Below are 23260 nucleotides of genomic sequence, written 5' to 3'. Positions count from 1 at the left end.
GGTGGCTCTTCTTCTCCCAGCATTGGCTAGAAGGAGTTTCTCGATCACTCCTTCCAGAAGTGCCCCCCTCCCGTCTTACCTGTGCACATGGTCAGGAGGAGATCCCCCTCACTGGGGCAGTCCTCAAAGAGGCATAAGTGCTTGGAGTGCACTCAACCTCCGCAGCCTAAGAGAAGAATGGCTTTGGCATCATCAGTGCTCGATGTGGGATTCCTCTGCCACAGAAGTTTAGTCATCCTGGTACTGAGGGTAGGTATGCCCATTAGCCCAGCACTACTTGGTACAGCAGCTTAGTGGCTCTTTCTGAGCAGAAACCTTGACTCAGATACCTGTTCCACAATTGTCTAAACAGTTTATTTCCTCAGTGCAGTTGGTGGAGCTGTCACCTCTGCTTATAGCGGGCCAGAGGCTACCTTCAGTACCAACCATTCCAAAGGGCTATGTAGTTGCAAAGGACCTACTGATCCTCTTCTTACCATTCTCACTGATCATGCAGACTGCAAGTGCCCTGCTGGTGCTGTTACACATGGTGCACACGTTGACATCCACTTTGGGATCTATTATGGGGCTGGTGACTTCAGGTCTGGTATTGATCCATTGGTCCCCCTCAATGCCAGCTCTGAGACCAGTAACTGGTAATCCCATCTCCTCAGCACACAGTACTTATAGCGAGGAAGGCTCTGATGTTGCTGCCAGTACTGTAGTCTCATCGTATATCATGGTCCTAACCCCCACCACCTCATACTGCTCCACTCTGGTCTTTGGGGTACTCCTGTTTCTCCTCAGAGTCTGAAGTGGGTTTCTTTAGGAACTGTTCCTGCTCTCATAGGAATTGTGCTGACGAGCAGGTCAAAGGACTGGAGTGCCTGGTCTAGACACAGCCTGCCTCTGGTATTGTACCAGCCTTGTCATTGGCCTGACTGGGTACCTTGGGGATGCCTCCAGTGTCCAGATCCTCATCTCCACTGCATTACAGAAATAGAGCAGAGAAGGGAAGTTGCCCTGCTGGTACCAACAGACCATTTAAAGTCAGTACTGAGCAACTACTGTACTATAGAAACATATTCCTGGGGGGAACGTTTCATCACCTAGTACAGATATGATGCTTGATGTCAACACTGAAGCCCGGGATTGCATGTTGCCCACGTTAGATAGGCCATCTACCTTGGCAGTTGAAGCCCAGCCTCAAGAAGGTCCTACCCTGTCTCCTCTGAACACCTAATCCTGGTCACCAGATGAGGCTCTGGTACCAGAAATGTCTTTTCCAGTGCTGGATGATTTTAAGTCCTACCAAGAGCTCCTGAAAAAGGTGGCTACATCCTTTGGTATACAGATAAAGCTTGTGGAGGAGAATACTCTCAAACTCAGACATTTTATACTCTGGTATGGCAGGGAAGCTGCCTTCTGTAAACCTACCCTTTGGGATGCTGTATTGGGGTTCATAAGTAAACTGCCTGAAGACTCTAGAGGCAAGTTCCAGTCCCTCCTGGTGAAAGGACAGATGGTCTGGTCTGCAGACTTCCCTGGATCAGTTGAAGAAGGAAGAATAGTTACTCAGCTCTCAATTGTTGTTTGAAAAGTATTGCATATGTCCCTTACATGACCCACCCTCCTTCCTCAGTGCATCAGTCTATCAGCTAAGATTCTGGTACAAAGGAACTGAAGGATGATTGAAGTGGCTCTGCCTTTTATGCCCTCAGCTTGGACCGGGATGCCAGCGTGCAGGCACGGTTGCCCCCATCAGTACCACTAAGGAAAACTCTCTGGCACTGGTGCATGAGGCATACTTATACCTAGTGTAATGGGCACACATAACACATCTAGAGAAACAACAGTTAGGAGAAGTGAGTAACTGTATCTTAGTCAGAAATTGCTAGGCAATGAGAAAATTAAGGTTCCAGCAGTAATATTAACTTGGCCCTGGCTGCACATGCCATGGCTTCAATTTGATTATTTTGAAGCATAGAATTCTATCTCTTCCAAAAAATGTTTTTGGATGAGGGGGAATTCCAGAGATTTTTTGATGGATAGTTCTGGTGTCCACATATTTAAAGGGATGCTGAAAAATTGGTGAAGGTGCAGAGAAGATCTACAAAAATAATTCGAGGGCTGGGAAAATTGCCTTCCAGTGAGATGAAAGGAGCTCTAGCTATGTAGTTTATCAAAAAGGAAATTGATGAGATTTTGATTTAGTGTGCAAACACCTTCATGGGGAGAAAATACCAATACAGGGCTCCTTAGGATGGTGGGAAAAGGCATAACAAGAACCAATTGCTGGAAGTTAAAACCAGACGAATTATAAGTAGGTCTGCTGGCACCATCTATTACTAAGGTTGCCCGTCACTTACTCTTAATGCCCTGTTTTCAATTGCTTACAACTTTGCCTCAGTTCTCCTTCTGTAAAAAAGGGATAATACTCTCTCACCTCACAAGGATATTCTGACAATTTCTTTAGTGTTGGTAGAGACTCTGCTATTATTGTGATAAGTACCATAGAAAAGCACATGAAGAAATTAATAATTCTGTTTTCAGAGTAGTGTTTTTACAGTGTGCAATAAATCATGCATAGGACCACACATTGAACAAAAAGAAAATAACATATTAATGGCTGCTCATTAATTGAGTACCATTCATCGTGTGCACTGAAGGAAGCAGAGGCCCTGTGGAAGAGGGTAAATGATCATGTAATTAAAGACTGAATCATAATACATATGCACAAGAGGGTCAAATTAAGGTTGCATAGGTAATATTAATTCCGTTTTTCCTAACTTGAGTGTTTGACTCTGCAATTTAAATATTCTTTTAATGGAATTTTTTGTGTGTAATTTCCAAGGTTTTTTAAAAAAGCAAACTGAAAAAAAAAATCATGTCGGCATCACATTCACACCTCCATGGTTCATCAGCCAGGTTGGAACTTTTTGATCCACCACACAGAACTCTGCCACTGTAGCTAATGGAGAAACTGATAGCAATAGTAGGTTGTTATTCTCAATGTGGACAGGTACTAGATGGGAATGGGGACACCTTGCCAGTGGGTTTCAGATATTTGCTCACAGCAGAGGGATGAGGTGGCACAGTGATCTTGGATTCCATTCCAAGCTCTGGAGGGGAGTGTTCTCTAGTGGGCACAGACTTTTCTGCCCCCTCCCCCTCCCACAACCTGTCCCTCTCACAGTACTGTTATTTCTATTTCCAGTCCCAGGCTCTTTGCTTAGTAAGTCTCTCACTCCTCCAGACTCCACATCTCCTGGCCCAGTCATTTCTAGTCCCCAAAGCCCTGGGCCAGCTAGTCATAATTCCCTCCCCCACTCCCTGATCTGCCTCTTCCCCCCACAACCTCCAGTTGCCACCAGCTCCCAGTCACTATTCCAGGACTTTCCATCCAATCTGTGTCCTCACCTCCTGCAGCATCTTTTCTCTGTCTCTTTGGCCAGCCAGTCCCAGCTCCCTTCCCATAACCTGGCTCCTTGTCAGATCTCTCTTCTCTTCATCACCTCTTTCCATCCCCCATTCGTCCCACTTCCAGTCTCCTGTCCATGAGTTCCAGTCTCCACCATCTCTCCCCCAGGCTCTTTGTCCCCACTGCATTTGAACCAGAGGTATTCCTCCTGTACTTGCTTGGATATCAGCATGGGGTTACTGAGAGTACACAGGAGACAGGCTCCCTGCTCTCATTTCTAATGCCTGGCCCCACCCCAGCCTGGAAAAGTTGTGATCAATAATTACAGGGAAAGTCTGACATTAGTCCCAAAGCCCTGGGCTAGAGGGTGCGTGCTCAGTCATGTGCAGTCTGGTCAGCACTCGGAGGTGTGGAAATGGAATCTTTGGAGATTTAACTGTTGAATTCTATTAAGTCTCTACTGAGCAAGTATGAACTAATGAACTGCAATTTTTCAAAGGTTTATAACAGCCAGATTTGGATTTTCCAGATTTCCACAAAGACAGCAAAAGACACATTCCTGACACACACACCCATCCTCCTCCTCCACGCACCAGATTTTAAGTCCCTCCTCCAAAGCGTGGAGGCACTAAAGCTTTCCAGTTAAAACATTACTAGAAAATTTTAACATTGAAAAACCATGGTATTTGTTCCAGCCTCAGTCTCAGAAATGGCTGAACCATTTCAGCCAAAAATTTTCAAAAAATATTCAGCCTAAAGGGGACACCCAGAATAGAAAATTAAAGGCCAAAATTCTTAAAGTTGGGAAATAAGATTTTATTTGGCAAATAAATAAAATAAGATACTAATTTTTAACTGTGAAAGTGATTAACCACTGAAACAAACTACCAAAGAAAGCGATGGATGCTCCATCTCTTGAAGTCTTCAGATCAAGACTGGATGCAGATGCAAGCTGTTGGGCTCAGTGCAGAGGTTACTGGGAAATTCTGTGACCTGTATTATACCAAAGGTTCCTTCTGACCTTAAAATCTATGAATCTGTGCAAATACTTAAGCCCTATTTCTTCTCCCTATGTTCAAATAAACCCATTTCCTTTCCCTTTCAGTTCACATCTATCTTCCTGCTATATTTTATATCTTCCCAACATTTCTTATATCCCTAGTTATCTGCTTTATGGTAAACGTGGAGGGACTCTGCAGAGGGCAAGCTACGTTCCCTGCAAGGCTGCCCTCTGCTTTCATGCTGGCAACTGTTCCATGTAGCCTGGGTGGACTATGAACTACACAAACAAATAATGGGAAATGTTATGGCAAAGTAAGGGCATGTCTTTATGCGGAAATGCAGTAAAACTAAGATGAATTAACTAAAAATGTGAAACACAATTCACTTTAACTGTACCTTCTGTTCATACCTTTAATTAATTCATCGTGCATGTCATTTGTGTAGCCATGGACTAAGAAAATGTATGGGATCTACTCTGGGTGAAACACTGATACTCATTGTTATTGTCTCATAAGTGATACTCGTTGTCTAGTGAAACATTTGGTTGAGGCAAAAGTCACCATCAGTATTGTGACCCTTCCGCGCTTAGGGCAGCCACCTGAGAATGCCAAGGTCAGGGCAGGCTGTGAAAGAAGAGCAGATTCTCCCAGCACTGGTGGGTGGCACTGAAGCCAGTCTTCTCAACCAGCCACAAACTGTGCTTCTGAATCCCCACACTGGTTGTCAAGAAGCCAATATACAAATACACACAGCCCCCTTTACTGCATTCCAGTCTCCGGCCCCCAATCAGCCCCTAGGTCGAGTAAAGAAACCAGTTATTTAAAACTCTATGCACTTTACCAAAAAGGTTCCCTCTGACCCCAAAGGGTCAGCCACATTACCAGATCAGTATAAGTTTGGATCTTGCCCAAAATACCATGCTGCCAGCCAATCCTTTAGTAACTAAAACTAAAGGTTTATTATACAAAGAAAGAAACCATAAGAGAAATATTAAAGGCTTAAAGCAATCAGATACATACAAATGATTAAAAGTCCATATACATCAGGTTTCTAGAAGAATTGTGGAGTTTGCAGGCTTGTAAAGTTCCTCTGGTATACATCCAGTAATTGGATGGGTCTCAGTCCTTTGTTTCACAGCTTCAGTTCAGTTGTAGATGAGCTGATCCAGAGGTAAGTTGGTGGCTGAAGCTGAATCCTGACTGAAAAGAGAAAATGAATTCCCAGGCCTCCGTCTTATATACCCTCTGGCCCTTGCCGTGCTGTTAGTGGATTTTTACAGGAAACAAAATGGAGTTCAGAGTCACATGAGCGAGTCCCAGTGACTCCTCAGACATACCTTTGGCTCTTCCCTTGCCTCTTGCATCTGTGAATGTCTTAATGGGCCATTAAGCAGGCTATTGTCCTGCTGCCATCAAGTCTGGGGTGTTGCCCAGGCAGCACAATTTGAAATACAGATATCTTAAATATGTCCGTAACTTCCATTACACATCACACATGATCAGAAGTATTATCGTCTTACCTAACGCATTATAACCTTTCTAACAGTACCTGACATGGCATATCTCACATGAATTATTATGATTTTGACATACTGATGTTAAACCATATACTAAATGTCGTGTGTCGTGTCGTGTCGTCCCGTCCCCGTCCTCCCCCCCCCCCCCGAATCCAGCCAGCATGACAAGTATATGTGAAAAATCTTTAAATCAGAAGCTAAAATGTTTTTTTCTCCTTCCTTTGTCACATCCTGTCTTAAGCATTTGTTTTTTGTAAACCATTAAATAATTACATTTCACTTCATTTACAAGCATTGTTTTCTAATGTATTACCTGCTTTCCTTTATAGGAGGCATGGCTTCGAATGAATTACCTGGTTGATTTCAAGCATCACTTCATGCGTCATTTTCCTTATTCTTTACAAGAAACAATCAAGTACAAAAAGAGAGATCCATACAAAAGGTATGAGTAAAACAAGTGTCACTTTACATGTTTTTCTTTCATGAATAAGTGAGAATACATGTATGAATGACACACACAGCCTATTAATCTTTCAGCATAGCAAAAAAAAAAGGGGGGGGGGAACAAATGCTTTGGATGGGTTTTTTTTCTTTACCTTCTTATGGAGAGGTATTTAGATGGTGGTTATGTTGCTCTTAATTGAGACCTTTAAAGAGTCTAGGATAAAATTTCTCATATGTGAAACGGTCTGGATGTTTTTATTATTTCAGAGAAACTAAAATGCAGAATCTTAGAATTAAAAGTATTGCTTTGTATTTATTGGTTCTCAACTTGTGGTCCTCAGGCCATTTGTAGATGGGCTGTGTAGGGGTGTTCTACTGGTGCTAGGCATCCTGTTGCCTGCTATTAAATTGCATTAAAACACAGCTAAAATACATTTCTTTTCTGTGTAGTTGCTATAGGGTGTTGGATGAATGTGAAGGGAAGGGGGAGCTCATCCAAAATCGCTCTATTAATATATGGTCCATGCTACAAGGAAGTTTGAGAATCCCACATTATACAGTGGATCAATACATACATTATATCTTAGTAGTAGTACACACCAGTCCATAGATTTTTGTTTATCTTGGCCCTAAGTGGCTGAGTAATTATATAAGGGAAAGTAAGACACTTTGTCCAGGGCAGGGTGGAGCAGCAGCTATGTCCCTAGCTGTCCCTTGACAGCACAGCTGAGCCAATTTGGTGGAAGAAATAATCTGCTGGGAAGAGCCAATAGCAGATTGCTTCTCCTCCCCACCTCTAGGCAAATACTGAAGGATCTGTGACTTTCTTTGAGGCCATGTGTAATAGCATGCCGTCATCTCAAGAGCGTCCGCTTATACCTGGATGTGGTGTTGCAAGGTGTCCTCATCTCTGATGCCTCCTGTCAGCTACTACTTCTGCTCTGTAATGGACCATATCTGTCAGTGTCTTCTCCTGATTATCTCTGTCTAGGTGTTCTGTGGCCAAGTCACAAAAAAGTGCAATCCTCTTCTAGGGTAAAAAAGATCAATCTACAAGTCTAGATGTCTTCCAACTAATAATTATTCTGTCCCTCTTGGACTGCACTTATTGTAAGTCCCTGCACTCTGGTGCCTCACATTTAAGGAAATACAGAATTAGACCTAAACATTTCAAGCTAATTTGGTCTCAACGTGTGTTAGCATATACCAGAGCTCCATACATATTCTGCTGGTGTAATACGTTGATGGAGTATTAAGATGTCTTTATGAATTACAAGAGAAATGCTATGTCTTTCGGTTGTAGAATGTGTTAAATATATAGTGTGTTACATATACTTTCATGTATGTAGACTTCACTCATTGGTAGACTTACCTTTACATTTAGCAATTTATAGATTTACCAACTAACATTTTAGTAGTGCAATACACTTTTAGTTATAGCACACTGGAAATGGGATTTTTACAATCTCATTATATGTTCCTCTTAACTTTACATGTAGTTATGCAAATTATAAGATACTGTAAGGGGGCATAATTTAGGTATAGTGGAGAGATGCAACTTTCATGAAGTGATAAAGGAATATATGGCATGAGTGATACTGCTGTATCCCTTAACTGTTCATTTCCAGACTTTCACATTTTTAGGTGGTTCTGAGTGAGAGAAATTATTCTGTGGAAATTACAATACATGTTTTGGGTGTTAAATAGATGCCTTTAATATACATGTTCAATCTGAATTATTTCCTATCAAAGACTGGTGTTTACTAATTTCCATTTATTTTAGCTATTTTACTATTAATGTATCACTTTCTAGTTTTATAATGAATATTTAAAGGTTATGTGGCATGGAAAGGATTGTAACATAAAACAAATATTTTAAGATGAACTATTACTAATAAAGATATACAAAAAAGAAGATAGAAGCTATCTCTGATTTAAAAAAAAACCAAACAAACAAACCCGTAGTGAACCTGTATTAAGTTATGTTGATTAACTAATATTAACATTTTCAGGATTTGTTTGGGTCAGATCCTGATTGTCCCTGCCCCATTTCTTTTACATAATTCTCTACCAAAAAAACCAGAAAGTTGGTTTAAACAGCCAACTGGGGATTTTCCTAGTGTAGAGTATTTGCTAGGTAGCATAGAGCTGTTCCCTCCCCCAACAACCTGTATTCCAATGACCTCTGGCATTCAAAAACCCCTAGGAGATTTTACTAGTAGGCATAAATTAAAGCAGCCTTGAAACCTCTAAATTATGTTAGGCCAATAGCCTTGGGAGTCAGGGGATGAACATGGAAAGGTGTTATAACTATACTCCTGCCCTTCCTGGGACTTTTGTATAATCTTGTGGGCAGGGTGGAAGAGTTGGGTGCTTATCACATTTAAAAATCAGTCTTCTTTATTTATGTATCTAACCATAGATTGAGGAGCCTTAGTGAGGCTCTTAGTTTTAAAATTTTTGCTTCATACCTTTAGTGCTTAGAAGAAAGTTTTTCTACATTATAACTTTGATAGTGAAACATTAATACATTAAAAACACATTCATTTTTCATAAGTATCCTTATATATCTTTTACTTAGCACCAAGTACTGTGTGACATCTTCAAACAGCATAGACCATCTTTTATTGAATTTAACCCTGTGTGACATTATGGTTTCACTGGCAAGTGCTTCAACACTTCAAATGGATTCTGACTGGCTGGATATGATAAGAAAGTTTGTGACCGAAACCCTTCAGGATGGTTGCAGGTTGAACTACAAGCAGTTGAACAGATTGCTTGGAGTGACATGGAGACTAATGCAGATACAAGGAAACAAAGGTAAGAGTAGTTAGCATGTAGTTGTCTTCAACAACCAAATATATCCTATGGGCAGGCAATGTTCTGTGTCTCGGATTAACTTTTTCAGTTTAAGGTGGATAGGATACAAAGTTAAGAATTTCTTAAAATGTTTTGTAGTGTGTTCTGCCTACAAAGTAGTTGTATTTCACTGTATTTATCCCCTACTTCACAGGACATTGAGAACTGCTGATTAAATAGTTTTGTAAAATACTTTTAAGTTCTTGGATGAAACGTTCTATAGAAGTGCAAAGTGTTAGGAGAAGTATATTTGTACCCATTTTCTCTTACCTTTAAATAAGAGATAAGGAGGAGGAGGAAGATGAGATCACTTTAATGAATAAGGAAAGTTATTTACAATTATTTCCATGGTTTGTAGATGTGCCTTTGTAATGGTCAGAAGGCTGTTATCCTGCTATAATGACATGGAATGACAAGCTCGCACTGATGAAAGTCTTTGTTAAGTAACACTTTATTTACCAGTGTTACATTAATTTTCTTTCCAAGAGAGGGCACTTCTCTTGCTATCACTTCTAGGTCCAGTGCAGAACTCCTCTCTTTCAGCTGCCTTTTCAGGCTGTTCTGTCTTGAATGTGATACAGGTGAAACATTGCTGGACCCTTATGCTGCTCAGTTTTTTTGGTGGCGAACTTACTCAGGATATGTCAACGCTTAAAAGCTGTGCCGCTGTAGCACTTCTATGTAGACGCTATCCATCTTGACTGGAGGGGTTCTCCCATCGGTATAGGTAATCCACCGCTCTGAGAGGAGGTAGTTAGGTTGATGGAAGAAATCTTTCATCGATTTAGTGCTGTCTACATGGGAGTTAGGTCAGCTTAACTGTGTCTCTGAGTGGTCTGAATTTTTCACCTGCCGAAATAATGTAGTTAAATTGACCTAATTTTCTAGCGTAGACCAGGCCTTAAAGAGTGAAATTAAAAGTGGCAGTTGACAGGCCTTGTCTAGATGGAGCATGTTGTAACAATGTCTGGATTTGATGAACACATGGCTAGGTCTTCTGCATTTGAATGGAAAGGGTGTAATCTGTTGGTCCTGGATAAGGAAGGAAGGAATTAATGGCCAATGCAACTTTTTGAGTGTCTGTTAACAGTAAAGCGACCAATAGTATCCAGAGACTGGCGCCGACTTCACAACTACAGGGCTGATGCCTTGATTAGAGAGTGAGGTGGGAGCTCCTACCGGTTTTTCAAATGCTTTCCCATTCCTAACAGTGTTACTTTCTTATTATTCAAATAGATTGTCTATGGTTTTCAGTATTCATTCATTTTCATTCTTGGGGGTTTTTTTTTTTTGTTTTTTTTTTCATTTTGAAATTCTTGAATACCATACAAGCTTGTATATTATGTGGGTTTCTGGTTGTTTTTTATCTAGCTTTGTAACTTTAATTGTCTAAAGAATTTCACACTGCAAACATTATTTCAAGATTTGTTTATGAAGGCTCATTATTGTACATCCTGCATAAATTGATACCAAAATGGTTTACTCCCAGGATTTGGGTTTTACAGAGAAATGGGTATTTTAAAATATTTTAGTAGCTTCTCAATAGCTATTCTTAATCTAATGAGAAGATAAAAAGCACTTCTAAATTTCACATTTTTAACGGTGTGTTTTCTTTCTAGTGGCAACAGAGACTTTGATAAAAGCGGTATATATACTGTACCAGCAGAGGAATCTCCTCTTTCCTGTTCGTATGTTGCTTTTGAAATTTTTTAGCAGGGTTTATGAAAAAGAAGAGCTGAGCACTCAAAGAATCAGGTAAAGTTTTTTTTTAATTTTTTAATTTCAACATTGCAGATTTAATCCAAAGTGTTGGCTGTCAGCTTCCACAGTGGTATAAATCTTGTGATACAGAACGAAAGCTGATTTGGGGAAAGGTCAGAAGATGTGTCCATGTGTCCCATTCATCACTGTTTCTTCACCACTGCTCAGAATAGTTTTGAAAAATTGGGCTAGCCTGGGTTCCAATATAATTTATTACCTAATTTCTATTTCCAGTAAACTTAAACGTGTATGATTTTAAATGGTTAATTATCCCAATTCACTCCCGAATCAGAGGTTTCTTAGTTACTTTTCCTTTTTAGGCCTTGAAATTCAACAAATGACTACTTTTAAAAGATATTAATGTGTGGCAAAGATGGGCATTTGCAGAAATAGATACACTAGAAAATTAGGTAATTTACATTTAGTTTTGTAAAGAAATTAAATTGAACTATGTATATTGTTGCTGATGTTGCATCTAGGATTTCAGTTCTTTTCCTCTCTTTTTTAGTAGGGGTAAACTATGAGTTCTATGACAATTATCTCTATGTACATCCCATGCTTGGAAATGTGGACACCCATATTGCTTTTGCTTTAGTACCTTCACAGAGGTCTCTGTTATCTCTGAATGTTTGGCCCTGAGTATATAAAAGACAACATCCAGTTTCTTTCCTGAATCTGTGGTTCAGAAATCTTTTTTTTTTAAAAACACGCACATATACATTACACTAGCTGCTAGCAGTGTTGATTAGTATACTTTCGATATCCTACTCCCCAAAAGAATTATTTTTAATGTTCAGCCTTTTATATTATCAGCACTGAGTGGTTCCACCATGCCACTTTAACCATTTCTAACCTGCAGAGTTTTCCAGAGCTGTATTTGGTCTTGTTTAGAAAGTAATGGAACTTTGTACAGATTGTGGGCACTTTGGGGAACGGACTGTCTCTCTTCTTCTTCTTCTTTTTTTGGTAATGAAATGTGTGCATGTAAACTTGCACAGTCAGGCCCTGATCGAGTTCTCCAAGCACTACTGTAATAGAAATAATATATCAATAATAAAAGTTGTAGTGATAACTTGCTCTAGCTCAAGAGTTGCTGAGCACCATGTCTTTAGGGATTCAATCTGTGGGTACTGAAATGGTTGAGTATGGCAGAACATGGGAATTTATAGTCTGTGCCTCATGTAAAGCAAAGATATCAGAAACATGAATGTGCCCTGCTGTTTTTGATGCTTAAGGAAAGGTCACTCCCTGAGAATATGCTGTGTCCCCAATTTACTTACCGTATCCTTCAAGACAAGAATAAATGATCTTGCTTTTACAGAAGGCACTTACACTGATTTTCCAGGTTTTGTCCCTCTAGTTCTGGTTCCTGGCTGATTCCAAAGACACCATCTAAATCCAGGAGGCTCTTTGATCCAAAGTACTTGGAGCCTAAGTCCTCAGGTTTGCAGAGTTCCTCATATTTTGAGACTTTAGGCACCTTATCCAGTGCCTTGAAGATGAGAGAGTAAGGGTGTCAAAAGACTAGTCTGTTGTGTGTTCTAGGAAAGAGACTGCTGCCTCAGTTCCTGAGACCTACAGGCACTGCACTCTTAGTAGCAGAATGCTCCTCAGCTATGGAGAGCAAGGAGAACAAGATTGTTCCTGATGATGCATTTACAATTTCACTTGTTGGTTCAATCCAGCCTCTGATCCTCCATTCAGATAGGAACATGATGCCTCTTCTGCATGAACTTCATCATGATCCTCTCTAAGCAAAGCCATGTGTTTGTAGTAATCCTGACATGCTTTCTCTGGCAAGTATTCTGGTAGCAACAGACTAGAAATTCTGGGGCATCTTCAGGCAAATTGAAAAATGATGTATTATAGAATTAAATATGAAAATATACAATACAGTCAATATGGTATTCTGTGTTATTAAATTAAATTTTATTTATGCTTGCATTTTCAAAATGTTGCAGATTATAATATTGATGATGTATAATTACATTGTTATACTGGTATTTCTATTGGGGACAGTTGAGGATTTAGGCTTTCAAAGAGATGGTTTGAGATTATGGGATTTTCACTTTAGTTGGATGCCTTTGCTCTATATAATGAGATGGATTAGCTAAATGTCTCTGCTATTCCAGGAAATAATTGACAGTTTAAATAGCAAAAGTTTTGTGTCACAGTAAACTGTCCATTGCTATGAGTCGGAGCTTCTTCAAATGATCTCTGCATGTTTCTACTACTGGGATGTGCAGGTAATGCAGCTCTGCTGTCATAGCAGTGTCTGGTGTAGTGCTCTGACTTCCCCTCCTGGCCCTCCTCTTACTGTTACTGAATATTCTGAAGATGAGGCTATGAGAGGGGTTGTGATGCTTCAGCCACCTCGGTTCTTTCCATTGTTGGTTGCAGACAGACTAGAAACCTCCTAGCTTCCTCCAACCAGGAATCTTTGAATCAAGACTCTCACATTGTTAGCTAGCTTTCACTTAGTGTAGGACTAGTCTTTTAAATTTTGTCTTTTAAAAAGTTCTTTATTTAGTTCATTATAGTCTGTTCCCAGGCCCTAGCACTGTCTGCACATCTTAAAGGAAAAAGGCCAGAATTTAAGAGGTGTACATCTTCTCCTACTATGTTCCCAGTTTCAAATGTCCGTGTTCGGTGTTTGTCTTGTGAAAAGTCATTCTTTATTTCACTGAACCATATGCAGCATCTTGACCCAAAGAGCTTGTAAGGAGCATCAAAACTGGCTACGGGCCTGTCTTCTCCAAGAAGCCTTTGCAGCCAAGCACTCTGATTCAGAATCCTTAGGATCCGTGAGTACGGATAGGTCTCCTTCAGGGAGTAAAACGCAGACCCATCCCAAGATTCTGACCCCTGCTACCAGAGTAAAATCCAATATCCTGGTATTAAAGGATTTGCAACCATCAGAGTTGACTGTCTAACAAGATGAGCCCCCCTCAGATTTTGACCTCCATTAGCAGAGCCAGTCTTCAAGAATATAATCCTTTGGATCATACACCTCCAGTTCTGACCAAAGAAATGGCACCAAGTATTGGCCTCTCTGTTAGCAGAACCAGTCTGTGCACTGGGACTCCTCAGATCCTTTAGCCTCTGTTCCAAGACCACCTTCAGAACCCAAACCAAAGACTAAGGGCAATGATGATCTCACCCCCTGCTTCCCTCTCCTCCCCCCCAAAAAAAAATCAGACCCCAAGGTAACAAGTATATAATTTCCAAAAATTGCCAGAAAAAGGTACTGGAAACAGCTTCAGATTCTTTGGCACCATCTGCTTCCAGTTTTCTGGTAGTGGCCCAGGTACATAAACCATATCCTCAATTTGGGATCCATACTTTGATCCAAAATCACTCCTGTTCAGGGATCCTCAGGGCAAAGATATGGGAATTAATAGAAAAATTGATGGGTTGGGTATCCCCTCTGCCCTTTTCCTCACTGAGAGACAGAAAAGGAATAAATCCTCCTGTTACAGGTTTTTTCCCTGAGGTTCTGCTTCCTCCTTCCAGGACATCTACAGGTTTCCCAGGAAGTTTGCTTTACCATTTTCTAGACTACACTTACCAAGGCCAGTACTGTCTCCAATCCAAACTACTTTGGATCTGCATTTGGATCTGGAATCAGATCATGTCTGAGATATACCACCCTGAGTTAGATGGCTCTACTGGCCTTCACCTAACTATTATGATAATGGTGACTAGTCCCATTGTTGTCCCCCCAGAGATGACAGGTAGTTATATTCCTCCATATCATAGGCCTCATGGCTTCAGGCACCTGCCATAACCCCTTATGCTTGCCACAAGATGAGAATGCTTTAGCTGTTGAACTGTCTGCTAATCTTGGACAGCATGTTTTCCAAGATGACAACTCCCAGAGGGATACTCTTATCCCTCAACTGGTTAACTTAATGTCACAGTGTTTTGAAAGGAGTAGCATTCAACACATCAGCTCTATAAACTGCAGTCATCTCAGACACTTCAAACTTGGGATAGGAAGCTCACTTCAACAACCCAACAGTCCATGGTCATTGTAACCCCTTGATTACATCAGTGTGCTAGAATTAAAGAACAATCTGTTGGGCTTATTCCTTTTTCCCTCATGTGAAAGGGAAAGTCATCCAAGTAGTAACAGACAACATGGCAGCAGTATTCTGTGTGAACAAACAGGGAGGAGCCCTTTCCAGTCAACTGCAAAGCAGCAATGGCATTGTGGAAGTGGTGCATCCAGCATCGTATTTATCCCATAGCTGATATTGCGGGCAAAGATCGCAGCCTAGCAGACCAATTGAGGGAGACAGACAAGAATAGCACATACAGTAACTGGAGATTTCAGTAGCAGATGAGAGATTCTCTCGGGGTATCCAGACATACACTTGTTTGCAACCAGACACAATTCAAAATGCCTGAGATTTTGTTTGAGTAGGAGCAGACAACCAGTCATATCAGATGTATTTCTGTTCAGCTGGATAATAGGTCTCCTTTATGCCATTCCTCCATTTCTTTCAGTTCAGAGTCCAGAAAAAATAGACAGGATAAAGCATCAATAACCTTGATTTGCAACAGAATAGGTGAGACATCAGCGGCTTCAAGAGTTTCTTCATCTATCAAAGGGACCACTTGGTTTGTTCCAGTAAAACTTACTCCACTGAATGGTCTGATTTATCACTTGAACATACACTGTCTGCACTTGACAACATGGGCCATCAGACTTTGACAGACTTCAAAAAGTCTTGTTCTCTTGAAATTCAATATATCCTGGTAACTTCCAGAAAACAGTCAAATCACAGTCTTTCTGTGACTTCAAATGGGAAAGATTTTTAATCTAGGACAATAATAACATAGTCCCAGATTCACTCCATACTTGGATATCTACTTCAGATAAAGCTATTGGGACTCTATCTTGTCTGTGAAAGTCCACTTAGCCATTTTGGTGCACTATGCATTAATTGAAAAGACGCTATTCACACATGATACAGTCAAGAGATTCATGAAGGGGTTAGTAAATGTTTATCCTCCAGTTGAAGAGCCAACTCTGACATGGTATATCAACTTAGTACTTACACAGATAGATAGTGAACCCTCACACGTTTTGAATTTATGAGGGAAAGTTCCTTATTTCACCTTTCAGTCAAAACAGCCTTCATTATAACAATCACATCTTCTAGAACAGGCCCCATGGCTGACCTACTGTTTACTGTCACCCACAAGGACAAAGCAGTCTTCCATCTCATCCTAAATTCCTTTCCAAAGTGGTAAGAGTTCCGCCTCAGTCCATTAATTTACTGATATTCTGTAATAAACATTCTAACAAACTTGCATACATCATTTAAAAAAAACATGCATTCATTCTTTCTCTCTTTAGAACCTATGGGGTAGATCTGGAAATGGTGACAGTGTGTCAGATTTGTAGGGTGGATCGGGGTAGATTTTGAAGCACAGTTCTGTGGCCTGGATGTGGTTTTACAGCAAATTCAGAAACTGTAGAATGATCATATACATGTGACTCACCAAATGACTGAATGGGATGGATAGGATCCAGAAGCAGAGGTTTGAGATGCTTCTCATAGATCAGGGGACCTGCTGAGTGAACCTCATGCTTCTACAAAGATGGCGTTGAGTTTGGGCCTGAAATATACATGAGTGATTCAAATAATTCTTTCTAGTGTACATCACCTTATATTTGTTTATAAATCATTTCACCTGCCATTGTGCTGCCCTTTCACGATTTTAGTCCCTCATTCTTTTCCTTTCTTGACTAATCTCAATAATTTTGCCCCTTCACTCCATCATCCCTCTCCTTTTCTCTTCTTATCCACTTGTTCTAACATCTCTTTTGACACATTGCTCTTTGGCAATGATGCCTCACTCTTTGACAGTGTTTTTTATTACCTGAAGAGAGTAGATTTGCAGTAGGTATCTTAACACCTGTAGCTTCCTGGTAGTCCAGCAGACTGTTCCAGTCTGTCCGAATCTTCAGTCTTTTGCATCTGATGTACATAAATATAATTTGTTTTTCCTATTTCTCTTCAAAGTTTTCTTAGCTCTTCTCATTTCCATCTTACTTCTTATATGCCATACTTTGTTCCTTGGGCTGCATTTCAGTTTTCCAGAAGATAATCTGTTTTGCTCAAATAATCTCCTGAATCTTACCATTAAACCATATGTATTGCCTTTTTTCTTTCTGTGATTCACTTGTGGTATACTTAAGTGGCTTCCATCCTGAGTCCTATATTAATTTCCTCTGATTTTAGAGCCTCCCTTAACTAATTTCCCCAATTTATTTTTAAGAATCCCCCTTTTTAAAGTTTGGAATACTACTTGAAACTTTGTTTTTAGATATAGAAAAAAGGAGCTGAGTGCTTTGAGTACCATACTCCCTGTTATACCCTTAGGTCTAAACTTTTGAAGCCAGTCAGAGGCACTCATGCAGCCTCAAACTTCCTTCCACTCTCCAGAAGCATGCTCAGTCTTTGGGAGTGAATCTGTAGAAGCAATATACTTTAAGAACTGTGCTTACTGTTCAGTAACCTGTAATGAACTTTTTATTTTCCTTGGACAGGGAGATACAGGAGATATATATGTAACTGTTTAAATACATTGTTGGAAACATGGATGGACTATGTATTTAGTGGTAATAAAAAATAACAATGCAAGATTAAAACCTTCATGATAAAGTGAAGTGAAGGAAATACATTATTTTATGCAAGTAGCAGATACCACCTCCTCACCCACCCGGGAACCTGCCTGGTGCATAATAAATAAGCTCTGCTCAGGGAAGGGGTGGAGAGCAGTAGTGGGAGCCTCGGGAAGGGAGTGTGTGGAGGAGAGGAGGATATGTATCTATTCTCCCATTTCCCCGGGCCCTTTTAAATTGTCAGGCCCTGGGCAATTGCCTGCCTCCTCCTTCCACCCCCCCCACCCCCCCCGGGTCAGTGGGCTAAAGGATATTGATAGATGGTACATTTAGAACAAACAAAAGGAAATGCTTCTTCACCACCATATAATCATTTTGTGAAATTGACTTCTGAAGGAGGTTGTCAAGTTACATTCTGCAGAAACTGTTTGGGCCATGAGAAAAGTGGCTTGTATGATGATTCACCGTGTACCACCACAATCAAACTCCTAGTTGAAAAATTATAAATAGATACTAAATTACAGTATTATAAGTATTCTGTATTTATTGTAAATATAAATTAGGTTTAAGAATATATGTATTGAAGAGAACATTTTTCCAATGATCTTTTTTCCTCCTCTTTTAGAAGCCGAAGTAAAGTTTTAACTCGTTGGCTGGCTGGCCTTCCTCAGCAGCTTGCTCTGCTTGGCTCAAGAAACCCTGAGCTTTCAAACCAGTTGATTGAGACCATTCATTCTGCTGCATCTCGTTCAAACAAGGAATTGTTACAAAGTTTGCAAGCCACTGCTTCTCGAATTTATGGTAAGACTTATGTTCTAAACACACTTAATTTTGTCTGTCACTTGACAAGAGAGGGATGGTACAGGGAGTGAAAAATCCTGCTGTCTCCTGACTAATGCCAGAGTACACAGACAAAATGATTATTCATACCCTTAAAATAGAAATTTGTGAAGAAAAACATGGCTGCAGCAGTTTTACTTTCCACAACACTGAAAGTTTGATTTGAAGTTATCTTTTTTTAGGCTGGACCTAGCCTGATAGATGAGAACACTTGATTTCTGAATAAACCTGGACTTGGTGATATTCCTTTATTTTATGTTTCTGTGTACTTAGCAGTTGTTTAATGCTTTCAATAAGCATTGTTTCTTCAGGTTCTTAACTGAACCATCAGGGTTGTAAGGGTCACTGCGCGTTCTTAGAAGTGTTGTCTTTTGGATCAGACTCTTATAGAATGGTATTTCTTGCAGGAATGGGGAAGTTAGCCCTTCTGTATTGGCCAAAATCCAGTTTTGATAATTATATTCTGCCTGCCCAGATTTTCCCTGAAATTTCAAGAAATTACATTCTTCCCTGCATCAATTGGATGCAGTAATTTTCTTCTAGCTCCAAAATGTTGTGTACTAAGATTATTAGATCTTTGGGTCAGGGGCCATCTTTTTATTACATTTGTATAGTACATAGCATTATGAGGTCTCCTGATAAGGCTACAAGTTGCTATTACAGTATGGATAAGTAAGTGTTGCTATATTCTGTTAAACAGCTCCTCTGTTCTATCCTAGGCTACATTTTGCTTGTGGATGAAAGGGATTCCTGTGTTTTATATAAAAGTTGGTAAACCGTTTTGAGTTCCACCAGGATGAAAAACCCTGGATAAAGTATTTTTGTTACTGTTGTTTTAATAATAATTTCCCTGTGTATTCCAATATTCTGCAGCATTGGAATTTCCTGCAGAAAGTATTTCTTCTGCAGAACTGCAGTGTTGCCAACTCACGGGTTTTTATCATGAGTCTTGCAATATTTACTGTTTTTTCTTAAAGCCCTAGCTCCTAGAGTCAAGTGATATTGTAAGAATCTGTTTTCATTTTAAAATCAAGTTTGTCCTTCACTGTTGCAGAGAAAAATCTGAAAATGTAACCTAAGTGTATACTACAGAGTCAGAAACCACAAGACATCTAAAAAGAACTCCAAATCTATTATTTTAAAAAATAATCTCAAGATTTTAAAGACAATTTGGGGCTTGACTTGTGATCTTTGAATGCTTGGGGTTTAGTATTACTAGAACTGTGCAGAAGTAACTAAGCTTTCACTTTCTAGAATAATGGTATCCTTATAGTTGGGAAGAAAACCTTCCAAATGTGAATAGTGTTTAAACCACCAGTGCGTTGTTGTTTCCCTGAGTCTGCAGAGAGTCTGGCTCCTTTGTTTATCACTTTTTCTATACGTGTGCTTGAATGGGAACTTTGTATAGTGGATTACACTTATCTGAACAGGGACAGTCTAAAAGGAAGTGGTTACCAAAACCCAAATAGTTTCTGTATGGTTCTTTCTGGCATTTAAGCAACAAAGAAAATTCATATGTATATTTTCTTTAACTGGTGTTTGTAAAGTGCTTTGAAGGTTAAAAGTGTATTTTAAATGTTTGGTATTGTTATTATTAACTTATTACTATTAACTTATTACTGTTAACTTATTATACTTACTACCCCTCAAGTGCCCCAGTGACCCTCTTCATTTTCTTTTCCCTTCCTTGCTTTCTCTGCACTTTTGTCCTTACAGACAAACGTCTTGATTGGTTTGCTCTCACATTTGTTAGGATAATCCCCAGTGACCATCCATTTACCATGAGTCCTAGAATTGAAGGGACAAGTTGGTTTTTGCTAGATTAATCAGTATTCAGTGTCTTACACAACATCGGGGGAAAATCTTTTCATGCAGGATAGTGTTTGATTCATTTTTTATGTATCTTTTTTTAGATCCACTAGATGGCACTCTGGTTCTTCTTCCAGCAGAGTCACAGCAACGTTTACTGCAGCTTGTATACTTTCTACCATGTCTACCAACCACCTTACTTTCTTCTCTAAGTCGCTGCTGCATTATGGGAAGAATGTCTTCAGATCTAGCTGCCACCCTCATTGGGATACTACATGTGAGGTAAAACATCCATCTAATTAATTATGCTTTTGTTTTTTTAATTTAATATGATTTTTTTTAAATATCAAGTTATTTTATGCAGTGAGTAATAATTACATGACTAATTTGTAATTGTTTAAAAACATTGCAGTAATTCAGCGCATAAGATCAGATATCACGTGACCTGCAGAGCCAGAAATGGGAACTTAATGCCCTTGTCAAAATCATGTTCTCAGTTCTTCACTTTGATCAAGTCCCTTCACTGGTTCTCCCTTCTCTCCAGCATCAGTAACAAAATTCTATTCCTTATCTTTGAGGCCATTCCTAATTAAGCTCTCCCTACTTTTCCAGTCTTTTATCTCACTTTGTTGTGATCTGCCCCCTTTGCTCTGCCAGCAATGGTAGCTTCCATTTTCATTTTGTTGCTTTTCCTCTCTGGCACATTAACATGCTGTCTCTTACAGTGAAACTCTCTGTAATCAATCTGTGTAGGCATATCCTACCTATCTTCAAAATCCTTCTTAAGATGCATGGCTACCATGATTGCTGTGGTAAATAGCCTAATAATAATGACTAGATAGCCTATTAATAATTAATCTCTTGTTAATAATTGCTCCTTGCCTTGGAAGATCCTCATAGATCCAGCTTGAAAGTCATTGGATGAAATCATGGGCCCACTAAAGTCGATGGGAATATTAATGGGGCAAGGATTTCGCCCATGATATTTTAAAGTGCATCTTTTTATAAGAAAAGTTATTTATAGGTGTGACAAAGTGGGAATCTTAGGTGTGCCTCAGTTTCCCCTGTATGCTGCATTGTTACCTGGGGTGGAAAAAGACTGTTTGCTTTTAGGGCAGATTAAGAGATATAGGTATGAATGTCGCCTAGCTGTCTGAGCTTTAATGGGTTATTGGAAAAGGACTGGCTGACCCCATATCAGTGGCAAATCTGAGAAGACAATGGCAAACCCAATCACCAGGACATTGACACCTAGCAACCAAGGACTCAGAGAGATGGATTTCCACATCTCTCGGCAGGAAGCTGAGCAAACATTATCTCTCCAGCTGGAGAACAAAGGACTAGGTGTGAGGGAGGGATAAGAGTTGGCTGCTGGAAGGAGCTGGGACTCTCACCTGAGATCCAATGGAGAGACAGACAGACAGCTTGAACCAGGGGGTTCACTACAGCTTGGCTGGGCTCTGGGCTAACTAGAATGATCTATGCTTTAACCTTCAGTTCTCTGTGCTAACCTAAGGACTTTCTATGCTGTGTTCCAGCTGACTAATAAACCCTACAGTTTACCTACACTGTTTGAGAGTCACTGCAAATGCTTGGTGAGGTGTATTAATCCCTGAAGAGTGTACAAGTCTCTACCGACAGTCCCTCTCAGTTGGACTCACTGAACAGAGCTTGCAGTGTGAAGCTGGAGTTCTGGAGCCCCAGATGTTCCGTCACAGGAAGTGGTGAGGCTGTGTGGCCTACCCTAAAGGAAGAGCGGGACCCTTAGGGTCTGGCATACCGAAAGGTTTCTCCAGGAGACTATTCCGAAGTTAGAGATGTAGCACAATCTTTTGGATCTGTAATAGAAGGTATCTTTACATTTTAATTTTTCTCCCTCTACAGTTGGACTCCAGATAAATAAGGTATAGATAGAGGATTGAAAAAGTCATACCATTTTTTAAAACTCTCTAAAACTTAAGAAATAGTTTTCCAGTAAATTGTGTGGTACATAACCCAATGTATAATGGTGGGGTCTGGTATAAAGATTTTATTGGTACTAGTTTGGAATAACCTGCATAACTTGCTCATAGATTCACCCACTAGTGAATAATGCAACCAATGCACAAAATTATACCAATAAAATTTGTGACACACCATGTTATCATGTATTATTACTATAAAATCAAGGTCCTGAGTAGATTGTGGCAAGTTAGAAATAAAATTCTGTGGCAAAGCCCATGGCCATATATTGGAAATTCAGTGGCAGCCTCAATTTCAATATATTCCTTCAAATTTTGAAATAAATGCAAAAACGAATAACTCAATAAGGACAATATTTCTTGTGGTGTTTATTTTGATATTAAATAAAACTTACTTTATGCTGTCTCAGTTTTTCAATGTGCGGCAGATTTTTGTACTAAACGCATAACTGCATTCTGGAAGTTGTCAGGAAGCTGGAGATTTTGGCAGCTGGGTAGGGGACAGTTGGTTCTTTTGGCACCTCAGAAGGCGTGGGAGGTAGTTAAGATTTTTGGCACTCAGGAGACAGTTGAGACTTTTGGCAGTGGGGAAGTAATGCATCTAATATACCCTTCTTCTTTGGAGGCAAGGCAAAAAGTAATTTTGAATTTGTGGGGTTGAGGGCCATAAGGAGCTTTGAACTCCAAGTCTTCCACCCTAGTGATCCTTGACAGTAACCAACTGTCTCACTGCTCTCCACTCTAGTATTTCCCACTTCAAACAGCAATGATGAATAAGAACATTAAATAGGATATTTCTGCTTAAAGGACTAGCAGTGAGCAAATTAACAAAATTGACATTTAAATTGTCGTTACTACATTGGAATCAACATCCCACTGAGGTGACTATGGCTGTGCACATCTTGTTTTTTCAGTCTGTCTGTGGACTCAGGGCCTTGTCTATAACTAGATTTTTTTTTAATTAAAATTTCTGATTGTTGCTATTACCAGTGCAGCTCCATGGGTGGTAGCAGCAGTGAGAAATCTGCTGT

General features: G+C 39.9%; 1 protein-coding gene across 4 annotated transcripts in view; it reads left to right on the top strand.

Moving 5' to 3' along the window:
* The window catches only part of TEX10 (testis expressed 10), a 99776-nt gene that overhangs the window by 17751 nt on the left and 58765 nt on the right, over positions 1-23260 (top strand). For all 4 annotated transcript variants that reach the window (XM_067569820.1, XM_067569822.1, XM_067569821.1 and 1 more), the window contains exons 5-9: positions 6248-6360; positions 8944-9182; positions 10841-10976; positions 18245-18420; positions 20373-20550. In XM_067569820.1, coding sequence (XP_067425921.1) covers positions 6248-6360; positions 8944-9182; positions 10841-10976; positions 18245-18420; positions 20373-20550 — 842 coding nt within the window. The remainder of the gene's footprint in view (positions 1-6247; positions 6361-8943; positions 9183-10840; positions 10977-18244; positions 18421-20372; positions 20551-23260) is intronic.

Source organism: Emydura macquarii, unplaced genomic scaffold, assembly GCF_026122565.2.
Source record: "Emydura macquarii macquarii isolate MOO-44397 ecotype Brisbane River unplaced genomic scaffold, CSIRO-AGI_Emac_v2 contig_2948, whole genome shotgun sequence".
In the NCBI taxonomy this organism is placed as follows: domain Eukaryota; kingdom Metazoa; phylum Chordata; order Testudines; family Chelidae; genus Emydura; species Emydura macquarii.
The sequence above is the reverse complement of the archived record's forward strand: the minus strand, read 5'-3'. Positions and strand labels throughout refer to the sequence as shown.